We start from the raw sequence: 17847 nt of genomic DNA, 5'->3' as shown, positions 1-17847 counted from the left end.
TGCTGGCTATATACCATTTTTGTCCATAGTTTTCTTTCTTAAAACAACAGTACATCTTTGTGTGTGTATGTAAATTTTTTTTTTGACTCAGACCTCATTCATTTTAGTTAATTAGAAGGCCTGAAAGTAAAAGATCTGATCATAGGGAACCATATAAAAATCAAATACTTGTTATAACTCTTTGAGTTCAGAGTTCAGCAAAAGATCATATATTCTTCTTCTGACACCTCACTTTCCTCTTTTTTTCATATCTCACTGGTATGTTTCCCAGTTCCATTCTATTATCTTACTATAACATTTTCTTAAGTCAGTTTTGTTATATGTTTAAACTGTGAGTCTGTAGGAAGAAGAGCAAATATGGAGTATCTAGTATTTGCTCTAAACAAGGGTTGGCATGTTATATGCTTCTAAATTAATCTTTCCATCCCACTATGAGATAGAGTCTTTGACTCAAGATTCCCATTTTGTAGACAAGGAGGCTCAGAGAAGTCAAATAAGTCTCCAGGTATACACATGCAGGGTGGAGACAAGATGGACCAAAACTCTTGCTTTCTACCATATGCTTAGAACATCCCTGGCATATAACACTATTGTAAGAACTAGCTATTATTAAAATTATTGGTCTTTGTTAACCAAAGTGCCTGATACATAATCGATACTCAGTAAACACTGAATACATGTATGAATGGATGAGAGGAAAAAAATGTCTCAACAATAGTTTTTTAAGATACTCATTTAAAATGCATTTTAAATGGCATTTTACCTATGCAGAGCTCAGAAAAATATTTGCATAAGCTATTACTAAATAAGATAGAAATAGTAATTTTAAAAATCAGTTTATATTGATATACTTGGAATTAACTGTTTTCTCTTTGATAGGTGTATAAGAACTAAAAATGGGCCAGGCGTGGTGGTTCACGCCTATAATCCCAGCACTTTGGAGGCCGAGGTAGGTGGATCACGAAGTCAAGAGATTGAGACCATCCTGGCCAACATGGTGAAACCCTGTATCTACTAAAAATACAAAACTTAGCTGGTCATGGTGGCGTGTGCCTGTAGTCCTAGCTACTTGGGAGGCTGAGGCAGAATTGCTTGAACCCCGGAGGCGGAGAATGCAGTGAGCCAATACCACGCCACTGTACTCCAGCCTGGCGACAGAGACTCCATCTCAAAAAAAAAAAAACTAAAAATGTAGTTCATCTTTAAGTTTCAGAATTTTAAAAATGTTCAAAATTGATGTCAATCTTTATTTCTCCCCAATTATTTGCTCCCTTTTTGAGATAATAAAATTCACTGTTAGAAAATAAGTATCTTACTGCTTCCTTGTGTAGAATTACCTCTCATTAAATAATTGGGAGAAAAGAGTTTATAATAGTTCACATTTATTGCATTCTTTTGATGTGCCAGGCCAGTGTTCTCAGCACTTTTCATGTACTAATTTTTTTATTCTTAACCACAATCCTATGAGGTAAATATTATTTTACCAATGGGGAAACTGAGGCATAGAACAATTAAGTTGCTGAAGGTTACACAGCTAGTGAACGGCAAAGCCAGGATATACATTCAGGCAGTCCAACTCCCTCTTAATCACTATACCAGATTTACAAATCTGGTTTTTTTTTACGAAGTCTTGCTCTGTCGCCCAGGCTGGAGTGCAGTGGCGCGATCTCGGCTCACTGCAAGCTCCGCCTCCCGGGTTCACGCCATTCTCCTGCCTCAGCCTCTCCGAGTAGCTGGGACTACAGGCGCCCGCCACCACACCCGGCTAATTTTTTTGTATTTTTAGTAGAGACGGGGTTTCACCGTGGTCTCGATCTCCTGACCTCGTGATCCGCCCGCCTCGGCCTCCCAAAGTGCTGGGATTACAAGCGTGAGCCACCGCGCCCGGCCTTACAAATCTGTTTTTTAAACATTAAACAAAGCTTTTATCTTTAGCTATACTAATTTTGTAAGAACAGCAAAAATCTGAGTATGTCACTGGTTTTTCTTAAGTAGGCTTTTTCTTTTTCTTTTAAATGTAATTTCTTTTTTTAAAGACAAAGTCTCACTGTGTTGCCCAGGCCAGAGTGCAATGGTGTGACCATAGCTTATTGCAGCCTAAAGTACTGGGCTCAACCAAGCCTCCCGAGTAGCTAGGACTACAGGTGTGTACTCGGCTAATTTTTTAATTTTTGTAGAGACAAGGTCTCACTTTTGCCCAAGCTAATCTCGAACCCCTGGCCTACAGTAATCCTTCTGCCTCAGACTCCCAAAGTGCTGTGATTATAGGTATGAGCCACTGCACCTGGCCCTGCTTTTAACTTTTGCTAATATGGGAAACTAATTTTAACTAGGGTACTGATAATTCAGATATTATTCATTTTTTTCTTCAGCACTTGGCATAATTAATGATGGGCTGAATTACCCTTATAGAATTAAATAATAAAATATAAACTAGTTTTATTTCTCAAAAAAAGCATTTAGGATCAAACATCTGTAAGGGAGCCAGTGGCAGTCAATAGGCAAAATCAGTACGAGGCCTGGAAGATATTTAGGACAATCCATCACTGCTTTTGAAAACAAAACTCAGTTTAGATTAATCTCAATTGTAGGGTAGGTTGGCAGTCATATCTACATATGAATTGAACTCATGATAAAATGCTTTTAATAATGTATAAATATTAAAGTTTATTATGAGTTATGTATACAGGTTTTTAATCCTATCCTTTTCCAAAAATGAGGTCACTAACCATAATTTACTGAGTAAATGCCAAACATGTCTAAGTTGTACTTGAACATATGTATTTTCAGGTTGCTTCTTTCTCAAGAAATTATAAATTATCTTTCAATACTAAGGAAATTTATGGGTAAGCTGTCCAATTATTATAAACTATGTTATTTGTTTTGTTGGTTTCTTTTTTTTTGAGACAGGATCTTGCTCTGTTGCCCAGGCTGGAGTGCAGTGGCATGATCATGCCTCACTGCATCTTCAACCTTCCGGGCTCAAGCAATCCTCCCCACTTAGCCTCCCAAGTAGCTGGGACACAGGTGCCAGCCACCATGCTCTGCTAATTTTTGTTATTTTTTTGTAGAGACAGGATTTTGCCATGTTACCCAGGCTGGTCTCAAACTCCTGAGCTAAAGTGATCTACCAGCCTTGACCTCCCAAAATGCTGGGATTACAGGCATGAGGCACCACACTCAGCCTGTTACTTCTTATTTTTACCTTTAGTTGCTTTTCATCACAAATAGAAGTACAGGTAACTTAAAACATGTACTTTTTTTATACAGTGTAGAGACTGAAGTTGGTGATTACATGTTCTGCTTTGACAATACATTCAGCACTATTTCTGAGAAGGTGATTTTCTTTGAATTAATCCTGGATAATATGGGAGAACAGGCACAAGAACAAGAAGATTGGAAGAAATATATTACTGGCACAGATATGTTGGATATGAAACTGGAAGACATCCTGGTCAGTATGGTCTTCTAATAAAATAAAAATTATTAACAGCCAGAGGCCTTACTATGGTAATAGTTACTGAACTAAGCATTTTATCTGCATTATCCAGGAAAATCTGTTTCTAATATTTTATTTTTGCTATAAATACTTTGACCTCAAGTATCAGCTTAATTTTACTTTATATTCATATAGCCCTTTTATAGTTTTCAAATAACTTATCTTCCAGGACCCTATTATAAAAATAGCTTTTTTCAGATGTGCAAATAAGACTGCATCTTAGTAAGTTTGTTTTATAAATGTGCAGTTAGAATTTTTTAAATTATAAATAGATTATGCTTCTGATTATACAGTAGGCACATGAAAAGTAAAATATTTTCTAATTTCACAACTATTTTGTGGTATTAAAACATTGGGTGTTTTACTGAATACTAAATTGGTCAGATACAAAGAAGGAAATATTATAAACACGTGCATTATGTAATAGGCAAATACCTAAAGTTATATCAGTTGGGTTTTTAAAAATGAAATCATTTTCCAGGCATGGTAGCAGGTACCTGTAATCCCAGCTACTCAGAAGGTTAGGGGGAGGATCATTTGAGCCCAGTTCGAGGCTGCAGTGAACCATGGTCACACGTGTAAATAGCTACTACACTCCAATATAGCAAGACCCCATCTCTAAAATCTCAGGCACAGTCTCAGGTTGCAGTGAGCCAAGATTGTGCCTGGGCAAACTCCATCCCCCCAACAAAAAAAAAAAAAAAAAAAAAAAAAAACAAACCTTAGTCATTTCCTTTGGTTGTGTGAGGGCTAAGAAAGAGATAATGTACGTAAAACTCCTGATGCTGTGCCACTCAAAATATATTTCATGTTACCTATTTTCATGACTTACAAACAATATAAATATGTCAGGAGAACTATTACATAACCTTACTGAGAATCTCTATTGTAATATAAATAGTACCTGCCCTTTAATTGAATTGTGCAGCCATCTATCTTAAAATTGTGTTTGGATAAAAAACATAAAAGCATATTTTGAAAAAAAAATTTTTTGAGACAGGGTCTCACTCACTCTGTTGCCCAGGCTGGAGTGCAGTGTCACCATTATGGCTCATTGCAATCTCAACCTCCTGGACTCAAGTGATCCCCCCACCTCAGCCTCCCAAGTAGCTGGGACCACACTTGGTGCTACCATACCCATCTTTTTGTAGAGGCAGAGTCTCTCTGTGTTGTCCAGCCCAGTCTTGAACTCCCGGGCTCAAGGGGTCCTCCTGCCCTAGTCTCCCAAAGTTCCAGATTTCAAGGCATGAGTCACTGCACTCAGCCTCATTTTTTAATTAAGTTAAAATTTCTGAGCATTCTTTAATAATAAAATTATTTTATCTCCAGGAATCCATCAACAGCATCAAGTCCAGACTAAGCAAAAGTGGGCACATACAAACTCTGCTTAGAGCATTTGAAGCTCGTGATCGAAACATACAAGAAAGCAACTTTGATAGAGTCAATTTCTGGTCTATGGTTAATTTAGTGGTCATGGTGTTGGTGTCAGCCATTCAAGTTTATATGCTGAAGAGTCTATTTGAAGATAAGAGGAAAAGTAGAACTTAAAACTCCAAACTAGAGTACTTAACATTGAAAAAAGAGGCATAAAAATGCAATAAACTGTTACAGTCAAGATCATTATGGTCTTCTCTAAAATATTTTGAGAGATAAGTATGAAACAGGTATAATTTTAATGTGAAAATTAAGTCTTCACTTTCTGTGCAAGTAATCCTGCTGATCCAGTTGTACTTAAGTGTGTAACAGGAATATTTTGCAGAATATAGGTTTAACTGAATGAAGCCATATTAATAACTGCATTTTCCTAACTTTGAAAAATTTTGCAAATGTCTTAGGTGATTTAAATAAATGAGTATTGGGCCTAATTGCAACACCAGTCTGTTTTTAACAGGTTCCCTTACCCAGAACTTTTTTGTAAATGCGGCAGTTACAAATTAACTGTGGAAGTTTTCAGTTTTAAGTTATAAATCACCTGAGAATTACCTAATGATGGATTGAATAAATCTTTAGACTACAAAAGCCCAACTTTTCTCTATTTACATATGCATCTCTCCTATAATGTAAATAGAATAATAGCTTTGAAATACAATTAGGTTTTGGAGATTTTTATAACCAAATATATTTCAGTGTAACATATTAGCAGAAAGCATTAGTCTTTGTACTTTGCTTACGTTCCCAAAAGCTGACATTTTCACAATTCTTAAAAACACAAAGTTACACTTATTAAAATTAGGACATGTTTTCTCTTTGAAATGAAGAATATAGTTTAAAAGCTTCCTCCTCCATAGGGACACATTTTCTCTAACCCTTAACTAAAGTGTAGGATTTTAAAATTAAATGTCAGGTAAAATAAGTTTATTTGTAATATTATCTGTCAAGTTAATATCTGTCAACAGTTAATAATCATGTTATGTTAATTTTAACATGATTGCTGACTTGGATAATTCATTATTACCAGCAGTGGTGAAGGAAATATTGCTAAAATGATCTGGGCCTACCATAAATATCTCCTTTTCTGAGTTCTAAGAATTATCAGAAACAAGAAAGAATTTAGAAAAACTTGAGAAAACCTAATCCAAAATAAAATTCACTTAAGTAGAACTATAAATAAGTATCTAGAATCTGGTTGGCTCATCATGACATCCTACTCATAACATAAGTCAAAGGAGATTAATTTCCAGTTAACTGGAAGAAACTTTGGCTGTAGGTTTTTATTTTCTACAAGAATTCTGGTTTGAATTATTTTTGTAAGCAAGTACATTTTATAAAATGTAAGCCCTACTGTAAGGTTTAGCACTGGGTGTACATATTTATTAAAAATTTTTATTATAACTTTTATAAAATGGCCTTTCTGAACACTTTATTTATTGACGTTGAAGTAAGGATTGGAAACATAGACTTCCAAGTTTTAAACACCTAAATGTGAATAACCCATATATACAACAAAGTCTCTGCCATCTAGCTTTTTGAAGTCTATGGGGGTCTTACTCAAGTACTAGTAATTTAACTTCATCATGAATGAACCATAATTTTTAAGTTATGCCCACTTATAACATCGTTTATGACTACATTGTGAGTTAGAAACAATCAAACTTAAAATTTGGGGTATAGAACCCCTCAACAGGTTAGTAATGCTGGAATTCTTGATAAGCAATAATGATAACCAGAGAGTGATTTCATTTACACTCAGTAGTATAAAAGGAGATACATTTCCCTCCTTAGGCCCCTGGGAGAAGAGCAGCTTAGATTTCCCTACTTGCAAGCTTTTTAAAAATGAGGTAAATGCCGTATATGATCAATTACCTTAATTGGCCAAGAAAATGCTTCAAGTGTCTAGGGGTATCCTCTGCAACACTTGCAGAACAAAGGTCAATAAGATCCTTGCCTATGAATAGCCGTCCCTTTTGCGCTTTCTGTTAAATTTGTAATGAGAAGCAAATTTACAGTACCATAACTAATAAAGCAGGGTACAGATATAAACTACTGCATCTTTTCTATAAAACTGTGATTAAGAATTCTACCTCTCCTGTATGGCTGTTACTGTACTGTACTCTCTGACTCCTTACCTAACAATGAATTTGTTACATAATCTTCTACATATATGATTTGTGCCACTGATCTTAAACCTATGATTCAGTAACTTCTTACCATATAAAAACGATAATTGCTTTATTTGGAAAAGAATTTAGGAATACTAAGGACAATTATTTTTATAGACAAAGTAAAAAGACAGATATTTAAGAGGCATAACCAAAAAAGCAAAATTTGTAAACAGAATAAAAATCTTTAATATTTCCAAAGACATACTGTTTATCTGCTTCATATGCTTTTTTTAATTTCACTATTCCATTTCTAAAGTTGTGCTAAATTGAGTAAGCTGTTTGTTTATCACTTAACAGCTCATTTTGTCTTTTTCAATATACAAATTTTTAAAATACTACAATATTTAACTAAGGCCCAACCAATTTCCATAATGTAGCAGTTACTGTGTTCACCTCACACTAAGGCCTAGAGTTTGCTCTGATATGCATTTGGATGATTAATGTTGTGCTGTTCTTTCATGTGAATGTCAAGACATGGAGGGTGTTTGTAATTTTATGGTAAAATTAATCCTTAAACATAACGGTGTCTTAAAATTGACAAAAACTGAGCACTTACAATTGTATGTCTCCTCAAATGAAAATTCTTTATCTGAAATTTTAAAAGACATTGATTCAGCATGTAAGGATTTTTCATCTGAAGTACAGTAATGCACAATCAGTGTTGCTCAAACTGCTTTATACTTGTAAACGGCCATCTTAAATAAGCAATGTATTGTGAGTACTGATCTGTATATAATAAAAATTAATCAAAGAAAATTACCTACCAGTCATTTGTAAATGCTGTCTACTCCCAAAAGCCTTCCTTCATCTCAATCTTAGTTAATAATGTGCTCTCTTCTCCTGTTTCGAAACCCCATAGCTCTCTACACCTCTTATTGTACATCACTCTACTTTGCATTGGAGTTCTGTTTCTATATGTACTTATTCACCTGTTGCCTAAACATGCACTGTTCCTAAAAGGTACAGTTTTTGCTCAAAATATATGAAAGGAAAGATAATCAGTTCTTAAAGTTTGGTATGCTAAATAAGCACCCAGGGAACTTACCTGCTCCTCTACCTCACCCCAGAAATTGATTATTTAGGTCGGGAATCTGGCTCAGGATTCTTAATTTTCAACCAACACAATATAGAATCCTGTCAGTTATCCTTGGATCATTTGCTAAGTGATCTTGCGAAATCAAAACTTCTTTGAGACTATTTCATTTTCAGAAATATTTTAAGTAACATCTTAAAACTTGTTAGCATATAGGAAAGTACAATGCTTGGTGTAGGTAGGTTATTATTTGGTCATTTCCCTCAAACCATCCAGACAAGCCACTTTTCTACCACAAGCTGGTAGAAATCCTTAGGCACCTTTCTGCTTCTGCACTGCTATCACTTTCTGGTGTCAAAGGCTTCTGGAAGGCTGTTGTCATAACCTGGAGCCATACACCTAATGTACGTCTGGGGAAAGGACACCAATTAAAGAATCTAGAGCTAGGATGCTGTTACATAAGACAGGGCACATGGAGATGGACTCTGGATCCCTGCATCTGAAAGAAAAAGGCAAGAAAATGCAGGGCAGGGAAAATCTTGGAGGTCTTCACTGACCATGAATTAAAATCCTAATTGACAGTTTTACAAACAATAACCCTTGTTTTAGTACTTGTGTTGTTTTTGTTTCCGTTTTAACAAGCTTAGATTTATTATTGTGCCTTTTATGGAATATGAGGAAGAAATAGGAAAGCAGTAAAATGAACAATGAGAATCTGTTATCCAAACTGATATAAACTCCCTCAGAAAGAAAGATACTACTCCCCAATCCTGGAAGTGTTAAGTGGCAATAATGATCAAATGTTGTAAAGGGGATTGTGACTACGGCTAATATCAAATGGGAGGCTGGACTAAATCTAATCTTTCTACCCTTGATTTCAACTCTAAAAGGACACATAATACCATTGCAGAAAGAAAAGATAGTTCCAAATGATAAATTTTAGAGTTGTTTTGCTAGGATACAAGAGAAACTGGGTAAGTGGACCACTCATATGTTGCTGGTGAGATATGAAATAGCAGAGCCACTGTGGAAAATATTCTTGGCAGTTTCTTATAAAACATGCATTTAACATATAACCTGGCATTTGTGCTACTTGACAGTTACCCCTGAGAAGTTAAAACTTAACATTCACAAATGTTACATAGCACCTTCATAACAGCCAAAACCCGGAAACAACCTGGATGTCCTTCAAAAAGAGAGTGAATGGTTTAGTATGTCCACACCATGGAATACTAAATAGTAATATGTAGGAACAAACTACTGATACATGTAACAAATTGCATGGACCTCAAGGGAATTATGCTTGGGTGGTTTAGGGGGGCAATCCTAAAGTTTTACACACTATGATTCTGTTTTTGTAACATTCTTAAATAATAAAGCAATAGAGATGGGAAACAAGATTCGTGGTTACCAGGTCTTGGGACTGAAGGGAAGGAAAATGTGCTATAAAGGGAGCCTTGTGGTGAAAAAGTTCTGTAGTTTGATTGTGGTGATTACATAAATATACATGTGAAATGTTAGAAGTATTTATAGCTGAAACATATTAGTATGTTGGTATATACATATTTCTGAATGACTAATTAATTTCGCCATGTTGCCCAGGCTGGTCTTGAACTCCTAAGCTCAAGTGATGTGCCTGCCTCAACTTCCCAAGTGCTGGGATTACAGGCGTGAGCCACCATGTCCGGCCTGTTTTTTGCTATGCATAATTATGATCAAGTTTAATTTGTAATCAGGCACATTAAGAGATTAACAATAGCTAACAAAATGGAACAACAACATATGGTAATAAGTTATGCAAATGTGGTTTCTCTCTCTCAAAATATCTTGTACTCACCCTTGTGAGGCTGTGAGATGTCATACAATGCCTACATGAAGAGATGAAATAAGGTGACTGATGTAGGTATAAGTGATGTAGTTAGGCTACATTATCATCAAAATAACTTCGGGTAATCCTGGATCACTGAGCCAAGGTAATGTTGATGGTTAAGGAGCAGACAATGTTGATGGTTGGGGATCCTCAATAGGTGAAGGATTTCTATTTTGGGGTCTTTTTGCTGAAAAATTTTGGAAGAACATTGTAACCAGAAGTTGTTGACTCTTCAACTCATCGAAGTGTTGCGGCAGAGATTGTAATCCTTTGGTGATCATATTGGTAACTTTAATGCTGTGTTCCATCTGAGGATCATATTCTATAATTCTGTTCTTTAATGTCTGTGCAATTCAAAACACTTTGGCAAGTTTAATTAATGTCTATGTTGGCTATTCTGCTTCAGTTTTTTTAATCTTCCTCTCCCTCTGTAGATGACTCAACAAGTTCTTCCAATTCCTCATTAGTTAACATTTCTTGATGGCCTTTGATATGCTCTTCTTCATCAAGCATGTCAGCAAATCCTTCTTCACAAGTTCTGTGAGGATTGTCTTGTCTTGCTACATGATTTAAACTTGCCATGGGTCCCTAGGAAGCCTTTAAATCATATATATCATTCCACATTCTTCCAGCAGGTATTTACCTGTTTCTGGTTTTAATTCATCCACTGCAGCTTTGATGAATGTTATCGCATGAGCAATAGTGAATGATATCCAGCACTGCATTATATATGTATTAGGGTCTGCAGCAATTGCTGATCAAATGTGTTCAAGTATCAGGCAGTTGTATGTGGCCTTGACAAACCGAATGATGCCCTGGTCAGGGACTGAAGCAGTGAGGTTTTATCTGGAGGTAAAAATACCACCTCAACATCTTCATTTTCATAGCAGACAGATTCATGTATTGTCCATTATTAATACTTTAAATTCTAACCCTTTCAAGTATTTTTGCACTTCTGGGATGAAGCACTGGTGGAACCATTCCATAAAAATGGCTGTCATCCGCACTGATTATGTTGACAGGACACATAATTTTTTGTTTTGTTTTCGAGATCACGTAGGTTCTTCACTCTATACACTACACCTCGCTTTATCATATGCCCTGCAGCAATGCCATATAGTACCGGAGTTAATCTGTTCTTCTATGTTGTATGCCCTGATGCCACCGCATTTGCACTTTTATGAATTTAAGTTCTATTGAGCATCTTCTTCCAGAAAAGCCTGATGTCACTGCAATTGAAGACTTGCTTTGAATGGTATCCTTGCTCCTTAATCAATTTCAACTCTGCCGGAAATGAGGCAGCAGCTTCTTCAACAACAGACACAGCCTCTTCAGTAATTCTTAAATACTTCAGTCCAAACCCATTCCTGAATCTGTGTAACCATCCCTTATTTGCAGCAAATGGCTTGGTATCACTCATTTCAGGGGATCCCTTGCTGAATGTTTGTATAGGCTCAGTGCTTTCGCAGCAACACCCTGACATCAGCTGGAACACATTTCTGTTCGTGTCTTCCACCCACAAATTTAACCCATTTATGCCGGAGGTTGCAAAATCTGTGAAAAATCAGAACTTGGCAATGACCTTGAGCAGCAGGATATAAATAACTCCCACAAGCTTAGCATTCCAATAATAAAACACTAGGCATAAATGGGTTAATGCCTTTTTCATCTTAAAACTAGCACAAATGTTTTTTCTTCACAATTTCATGAAGATCTGTTTTTACCTTAAATCTTACCAATCTCTGCATATAATTTTCTTCTCAAGTACTTTCACCTTTTCAGTTTATGACTTACTCCCACAAGCTCAGCGTTCCAATAATAAAACACTAGGCATAAATGGGTTAATGCCTTTTTCATCTTAAAACTAGCACAAATGTTTTTTCTTCACAATTTCATGAAGATCTGTTCTTACCTTAGATCTTACCAATCTCTGCATATAATTTTCTTCTCAAGTACTTTCACCTTTTCAGTTTATGACTTATCTTTGGCATATCCAATTGCCATCATCTCTACACTTATACCTTGGGGCCACTATAAAGTAAAATAAGGGTTACCTGAACACAAGCACTACAATACTGCAATAGTTGATAGGATAACCAAGATGATTAAGTGTTTAATGGTGGGTAGCATATACAGCATGGATAGGCTGAACAAGGGGATGACTCTTGTCCAGGGTGGGACGAGTGTGAGATTTCATTACACTACTCAGAATGGCATGCAACTTAACACTTGAATCCACAGACAAGAGGTGACTACTGAAATGTCTTTGAAAATGCTAGGCCCTCAAATATTGAGTGACATGCTCATTCTTGACACGAGGCCTTATTCTGCTCCTTCATGTTGAAACTAGATTTTCTCTCACGTAGCCTCTATTCAAGCTAACCCATCCTTCAAGGTAAAACCTAACAAATATTGCAGTCCAGATCAATCTCATTTCTCCAGCAATACAGCACATATTTTGATACCTGTAGTCATCTACTGTTTTCAAATGTTACTTAGCAATTACGCTTATGTCCTAACTCTCCAAGACTGTATGTACTATTATACTATAAACAATACTTTCACCACCGCCCCCAAATTCCACCTCCTTGATTTTATGCTATGTCTTACACTATCCTATTTTTGCCAGTTAAGATCCTATCATCCTTCAAAGCCTAATTCAAATAGAATTCCCTTTCAATAAGTCTTTCCCTTGGTAATCTTTCTTAGGCTTACTCTAGATTTCAATGGAACTTTGTACCGATATTCCATAGTAATTATCAATTTCAACTCAAATTTAGTTTATTTATGTCTGTGTCTTCCATAATTTAAGAACTCAGAGGCAGGCTCCTAATCTTTCCTCTATCTCTTCACAGTAACTCATAGGCATTCAAAACATGATTGCTGAATTTGAATAAACACTTAATACAACCACACAGAATTTTACATCTCAACCAAGCATACAAAAAAAAAAATCCTGTAATACTATAGTGAGTTGACTTGTGTCCCCCCAAAAAAGATATATCCAAGTCCTAACTCCCAGTATCTGTCATTATAACCTTATTTGGAAACAGGGTCTTTGCACATGTAATTAAATAATCTCCAGATAAGATCACCCTGCATTTAGAGTGGGCCCCAAATCCAGTGACTGTTGCCCTATAAGAAAAGGAAAGGAAGATTGGAAATAGGGGAATGCCTCATAAAGATGGAGGCAGGAATTGGACTTATATGTCCAAGAATTACTAGCTGCAACCACAAACAGTAACAGGCATGGAAGGGATTCTCCCTCAGAGTATCCAGAAGGAACCAACCTTGACACAAACTCAGTTTTAGACTTCTAGCCTCTAGAACTCTGACGAACTGCTGCTATTTTATGCTGCCAAGTTTTTGGTAACTTGTAGCAGCTCTAGGAAATTAATATAAAGGCCTCAATAGCAGAGCCCCAGAAAAAATTTTTTAGAAATAATAGCAATAATGAAGTTAAGAAATAAACAGATTCGAGTTTTATTTAATGAAATACATACTTTGCCAGTACTTATGATGAATGGGATTTTGATTATAAAGCAGTGGCTCATTTTATATTAAGTTCAGCACAACCTCTTAAAATGTCTTGTGTTAAAAATATATTTTTAAAATGTTAAACCAAAGCTTTTACCACACTGACTATTCTCTCCCTTGCTGTGTGTACGTACACACACACGCACACACACACACACACATTTTTTTTTGAGACAGAGTCTCATTCTGTCATCCAGGCTGGAGTGCAGTGGCGTGGCCTCTGCACACTACAGCCTCAATCTCCCAGGCTCAAGTGATCCTCCCACTACATCCTCCCAAGTAGCTGGGACTACAGGCGTGTGCCACCATCCCCAGCTGATTTTTGCATTTTTTGTAGAGATGGGTTTTCCATGTTGCCTGAGGCTGGTCTCAAACTCCTGGGCTCAAGTGATCCACCCACCTTGGCCTCCCAAACTGCTGGGACTACACGCATGAGCCACCGAGTCCGGCCTAGACAATAATTTTTAAAATTCATGCAATTTCTAAAGAGAATGATCCTAATTAAGTTCTATGTTATGATGGTTATTTTCAAAACAATCTACGTCTTTATTTTTTTTGAGATGGAGTCTTGCTCCGTGGCCCAGGCTGGAGTGCACTGGCACGATCGCGGCTCGCTGCAAGCTCCGCCTCCCAGATTCATGCCATTCTCCTGCCTCAGCCTCCCGAGTAGCTGGGACTACAGGCACCTGCCACCATGCCCGGCTAATTTTTTTGTCTTTTTAGTAGAGACGGGATTTCACCGTGTTAGCCAGGATGTCTTGATCTCCTAACCTCGTGATCTGCCTGCCTCGGCCTCCCAAAGTGCTGGGATTACAGGCGTGAGCCAGTGCACCCGGCCCAATCTATGTCTTAATGTCCTTAATGGTGAAGTTACACATTTTGGACATAATACTAGATACGGCCTTATATTTTGCTTATTCTCTACAAAGAATTTTAGGCCAGGCGCGGTGTCTCACGCCTGTAATCCCAGCACTTTGGGAGGCTGAGGCAGGCAGATCACGAGGTCAGGAGATTGAGACCATCCTAGCTAACACGGTGAAACCCCGTCACTACTAAAACTACAAAAACAAATTACCAGGTGTGGTGGCATGCGCCTGTAGTCCCAGCTACTGGGGAGGCTGAGGCAGGAGAATCGCTCGGACCTGGAAGGCTGGGGTTGCAGTGAGCCAAGGTTGTGCCACTGTACTCCAGCCTGGGCAACAAAGCAAGACTCCATCTCAAAAAATACATATATATATTAGCTGGGCATAGTGGTGCACGCCTGTAATCCCAGTTACTCAGGAGGCTGAGGCACAAGAATTGCTCAAACCCAGGAGACAAAGGTTGTAGTCAGCCAAGCTCGTGCCACTGCACTCCAGCCTGAGCAACAGAGCAAGACACTCTCAAAAAAAAAAAAAAAAAAAGAAAGAAGGAAAAAGAAAAAGGAAAATCCAATCCAAGCTACTTTTAACCAGAGGGCTTGAATTAGAAAATTAAATATACATATAACTACCTTTAAAAACACTGAAGGCTGAGAATACTGCTTTCAAGAAACTGCTAAGTAGGTCCAAGGTGAATATTTAATATTATTCAAAGAGTTGCCACATGTAAAAACTGAGATCGCACCACTGCACTCCGGCCTGGGTGACAGAGCAAGACCATCTCTAAATAAATAAATAAATAAATAAGTACACTTAAGTCTTAAGTACTTTTTAAGTCCTTAGTTTTAAAATATTTTCAAATTTTTGAAAATTATTTCAAAAATATCGACAGTGACCCTACTAAAACCAATTAAATTCTACCTTCCATATAAAAGCAAACCAGTACAGGTAACTTAATTTTACATATTTAGTTATACTTATTTACCCAAGATCATGAAACAAATCAAATTCAATAAATACTACTTGAATTTGGTAAAACAATTATCTTAGAAATTAATTATAATTCTTTGAAGCTTGACATTTTTAGTTGTAGATACACAATTTCAGCACTTAAAGGACTAAAAAGTTAAGCAAATTACTAATATCAATTATTGTATCCATTTAACCTATAAAGTAGTAGGAATTAATATTGAATTGCTACTCTAATAACATCTCCATTCTATTCCTTTGGGCCTCTTTTATGCCTATTAAATATGTACATGAAACAAAACCATGTCATGGCAATTTGCTGTTCTCTAAAATGGTACTATTCTTATACGGCAAGTCCCTACTAGGCAACACTGTTTTTTCTTTCTCATAACACACAGCATACATGAGCCAACACTAGCAGTAGTCTTACACTATCTCTCAGTTAACAGAAAACCACCGTGCTGTTTGGCCAGGCAGTTTGTGTCTGGACATGTGTTAAGGAAATGTGAAGACCAATTAGAGAGCTACAAAATAATCAACTTACTCTAGCCTACATTATAGTCATACCTTAATTTTCCAGCAGCCACATTTCTAAATATCTCAACCACTTATATTTCATAAAGTAGAAAGCAAGAATAACAAACTGAAAAAAAAATCTTTCCAGTGGTGAACAATATTTTTAAGCCATTTACGTTTTTTCAGAAGTAAATCACTCTCAAACCCTCATAGTCTAAAAAATCAGAACTGTGGTTTGTAAAAGGTTTGAACTTTATTCATGTGATTATTTGTCCCAGAAAGCCTTAATTCTTCCAGCCTATAACAAATTAATTAATAATGTTTAGAAGCTATGTGGGAGAGTAGAAAGCTGCTCAGTGCACTATGAATAAATAAACATGGATTATTAACATAGGAATTCCAACAGATATGTGAAAAGCAGAAAAATATAAAAGCACCACCTAGCCTAAGTCATTAAGTGTAAGGATAAGATTCCCCCGCCTACATCCAGATTCCTGTGAGTAGCACAACATGTTATAGCAATGAACAATAATAAATCTTCATAATCTCTCAGTAGAAAGGTAGGAAAGGTGAATATGTTATAAAAATGGTGTTTTTAAAAGCATGAAATATTTAATACCTTCTAGAAAATGCTTCAATGAAAAGGTATTTTCAATGTTTCTGGTCTTCAGATGGTTTAAAAGTTGCTTACAGAACAAACTATAGTTTATAAAGAATGGGTTTCTAATGACACAATTCTTCATTGGAAAATTCATATCAAGTTAAAATAACACAAAATATCTAAGATATAAGGTTATGCAAAATTACAATAAACCTTTTAAAAATCAACTGACCTGTTACAGAATATGCTCTTGGATTCTGGCAGGAACTTGGTGACAAAGGGATACAGAAACCAAAACCATGCTTCCACAAGTCTTTGATGAACCCATAGGCTTTCCCTTCCAAAACTCTTTCCAACAAGCTTCATTTCCTTAAGCTTCCATGTCTCCTCAAGGAAAAAAGCTAATATTCAAGGATACCTCTCACAAAATCTCTTATCTGCTTATTGTCATCCCAAATTCTGTATACAAAAAAAACCCCTTACATTTTACAATATCAATGACAACATATTCAAGTGTCACTTATTGATTGAAACACTAACTATAATCTGTCACTAAGGATACATTACTAATCCAGGATGCTGCTATTAACTTATTTGACTTACATTTATAACATTTTATAATGTATCAAATTACACATGTAAATTAGCAACTCATGTAAATTCAGAAAAGCAATGCAACCAATTTTTAAAAAATCATTCAAAAATCCTATTTTCTAGCAAAAGTAAAACGTTTGAAAAAAATTAATTTCTTATTTTTTTTAATTTTTTTCAGAGACACAGTCTCACTCTGTCACCCAGGCTGGAATGCAATAGCATGATCATAGCTTGCTGCACCCTTGAACTCCTGGGCTCAAGCAATCCTCCTGCCTTAGCTTCCCACATAGCTAGGACTACAGGCATGCACCACCATGCCTGGCTAATTTTAAAATTGTTTTGTAGAAACAGGGTCTCACTATGTTGTCCAGGATGGTCTTGAACTCTTGGTTCCAAGTGATCCTCCCACTTTGGCCTCCCAAAGTGCTGGGATTACAAATATGAGCCACTGTACCCGGCCAATTAATTTCTTAAACTATTATTGGTAAGCTTACTTTTAACTTCTGCTTGATATGAAAAAATTACTTTTAACTAGCTGCTAGAGATTCATTCAGATATTGTCAACATTTTTTTCTTTTTAGCATTTGACATTTAATGATGGGGTAAATAACCTTGGTTAGAATTAAAATAAAAAAATATAAACTAATTTTATTTAATTATTCAAGCCCAGGCCATACATAAAAGCACTGAGGATCAAACATAAATATCCACAAGGGCGCCAGTGACACCCAACAGGCATGTGCAAACCACCTCTCACAATACGTTT

The 17847-nt window shown here is 36.4% G+C and overlaps 1 protein-coding gene across 4 annotated transcripts in view; it reads left to right on the top strand.

The window, feature by feature from the left end:
* TMED5 (transmembrane p24 trafficking protein 5) overlaps positions 1 to 7857 on the top strand; it is a 28106-nt gene extending 20249 nt beyond the window's left edge. The window contains exons 3-5 of one of the 4 annotated variants that reach the window (XM_063625529.1): positions 3271 to 3454; positions 3669 to 3721; positions 4829 to 7857. In XM_063625529.1, coding sequence (XP_063481599.1) covers positions 3271 to 3454; positions 3669 to 3721; position 4829 — 238 coding nt within the window. In that variant the 3' untranslated portion in view covers positions 4830 to 7857. Of the gene's footprint in view, positions 1 to 879; positions 950 to 2790; positions 3236 to 3270; positions 3455 to 3668; positions 3722 to 4828 lie in introns of those variants that run through there. The other 3 variants (XM_063625527.1, XM_063625528.1, XM_063625530.1) reach the window with 3 other exon arrangements.
* The last annotated feature ends 9990 nt before the right edge of the window (positions 7858 to 17847 follow it).

The sequence above is a fragment of the Symphalangus syndactylus genome, chromosome 12 (genome assembly GCF_028878055.3).
Source record: "Symphalangus syndactylus isolate Jambi chromosome 12, NHGRI_mSymSyn1-v2.1_pri, whole genome shotgun sequence".
Taxonomy (NCBI): Eukaryota; Metazoa; Chordata; class Mammalia; order Primates; family Hylobatidae; genus Symphalangus; species Symphalangus syndactylus.
Note: the sequence above shows the minus strand (reverse complement) of the source record. Positions and strands in the feature narration are given on the sequence as shown.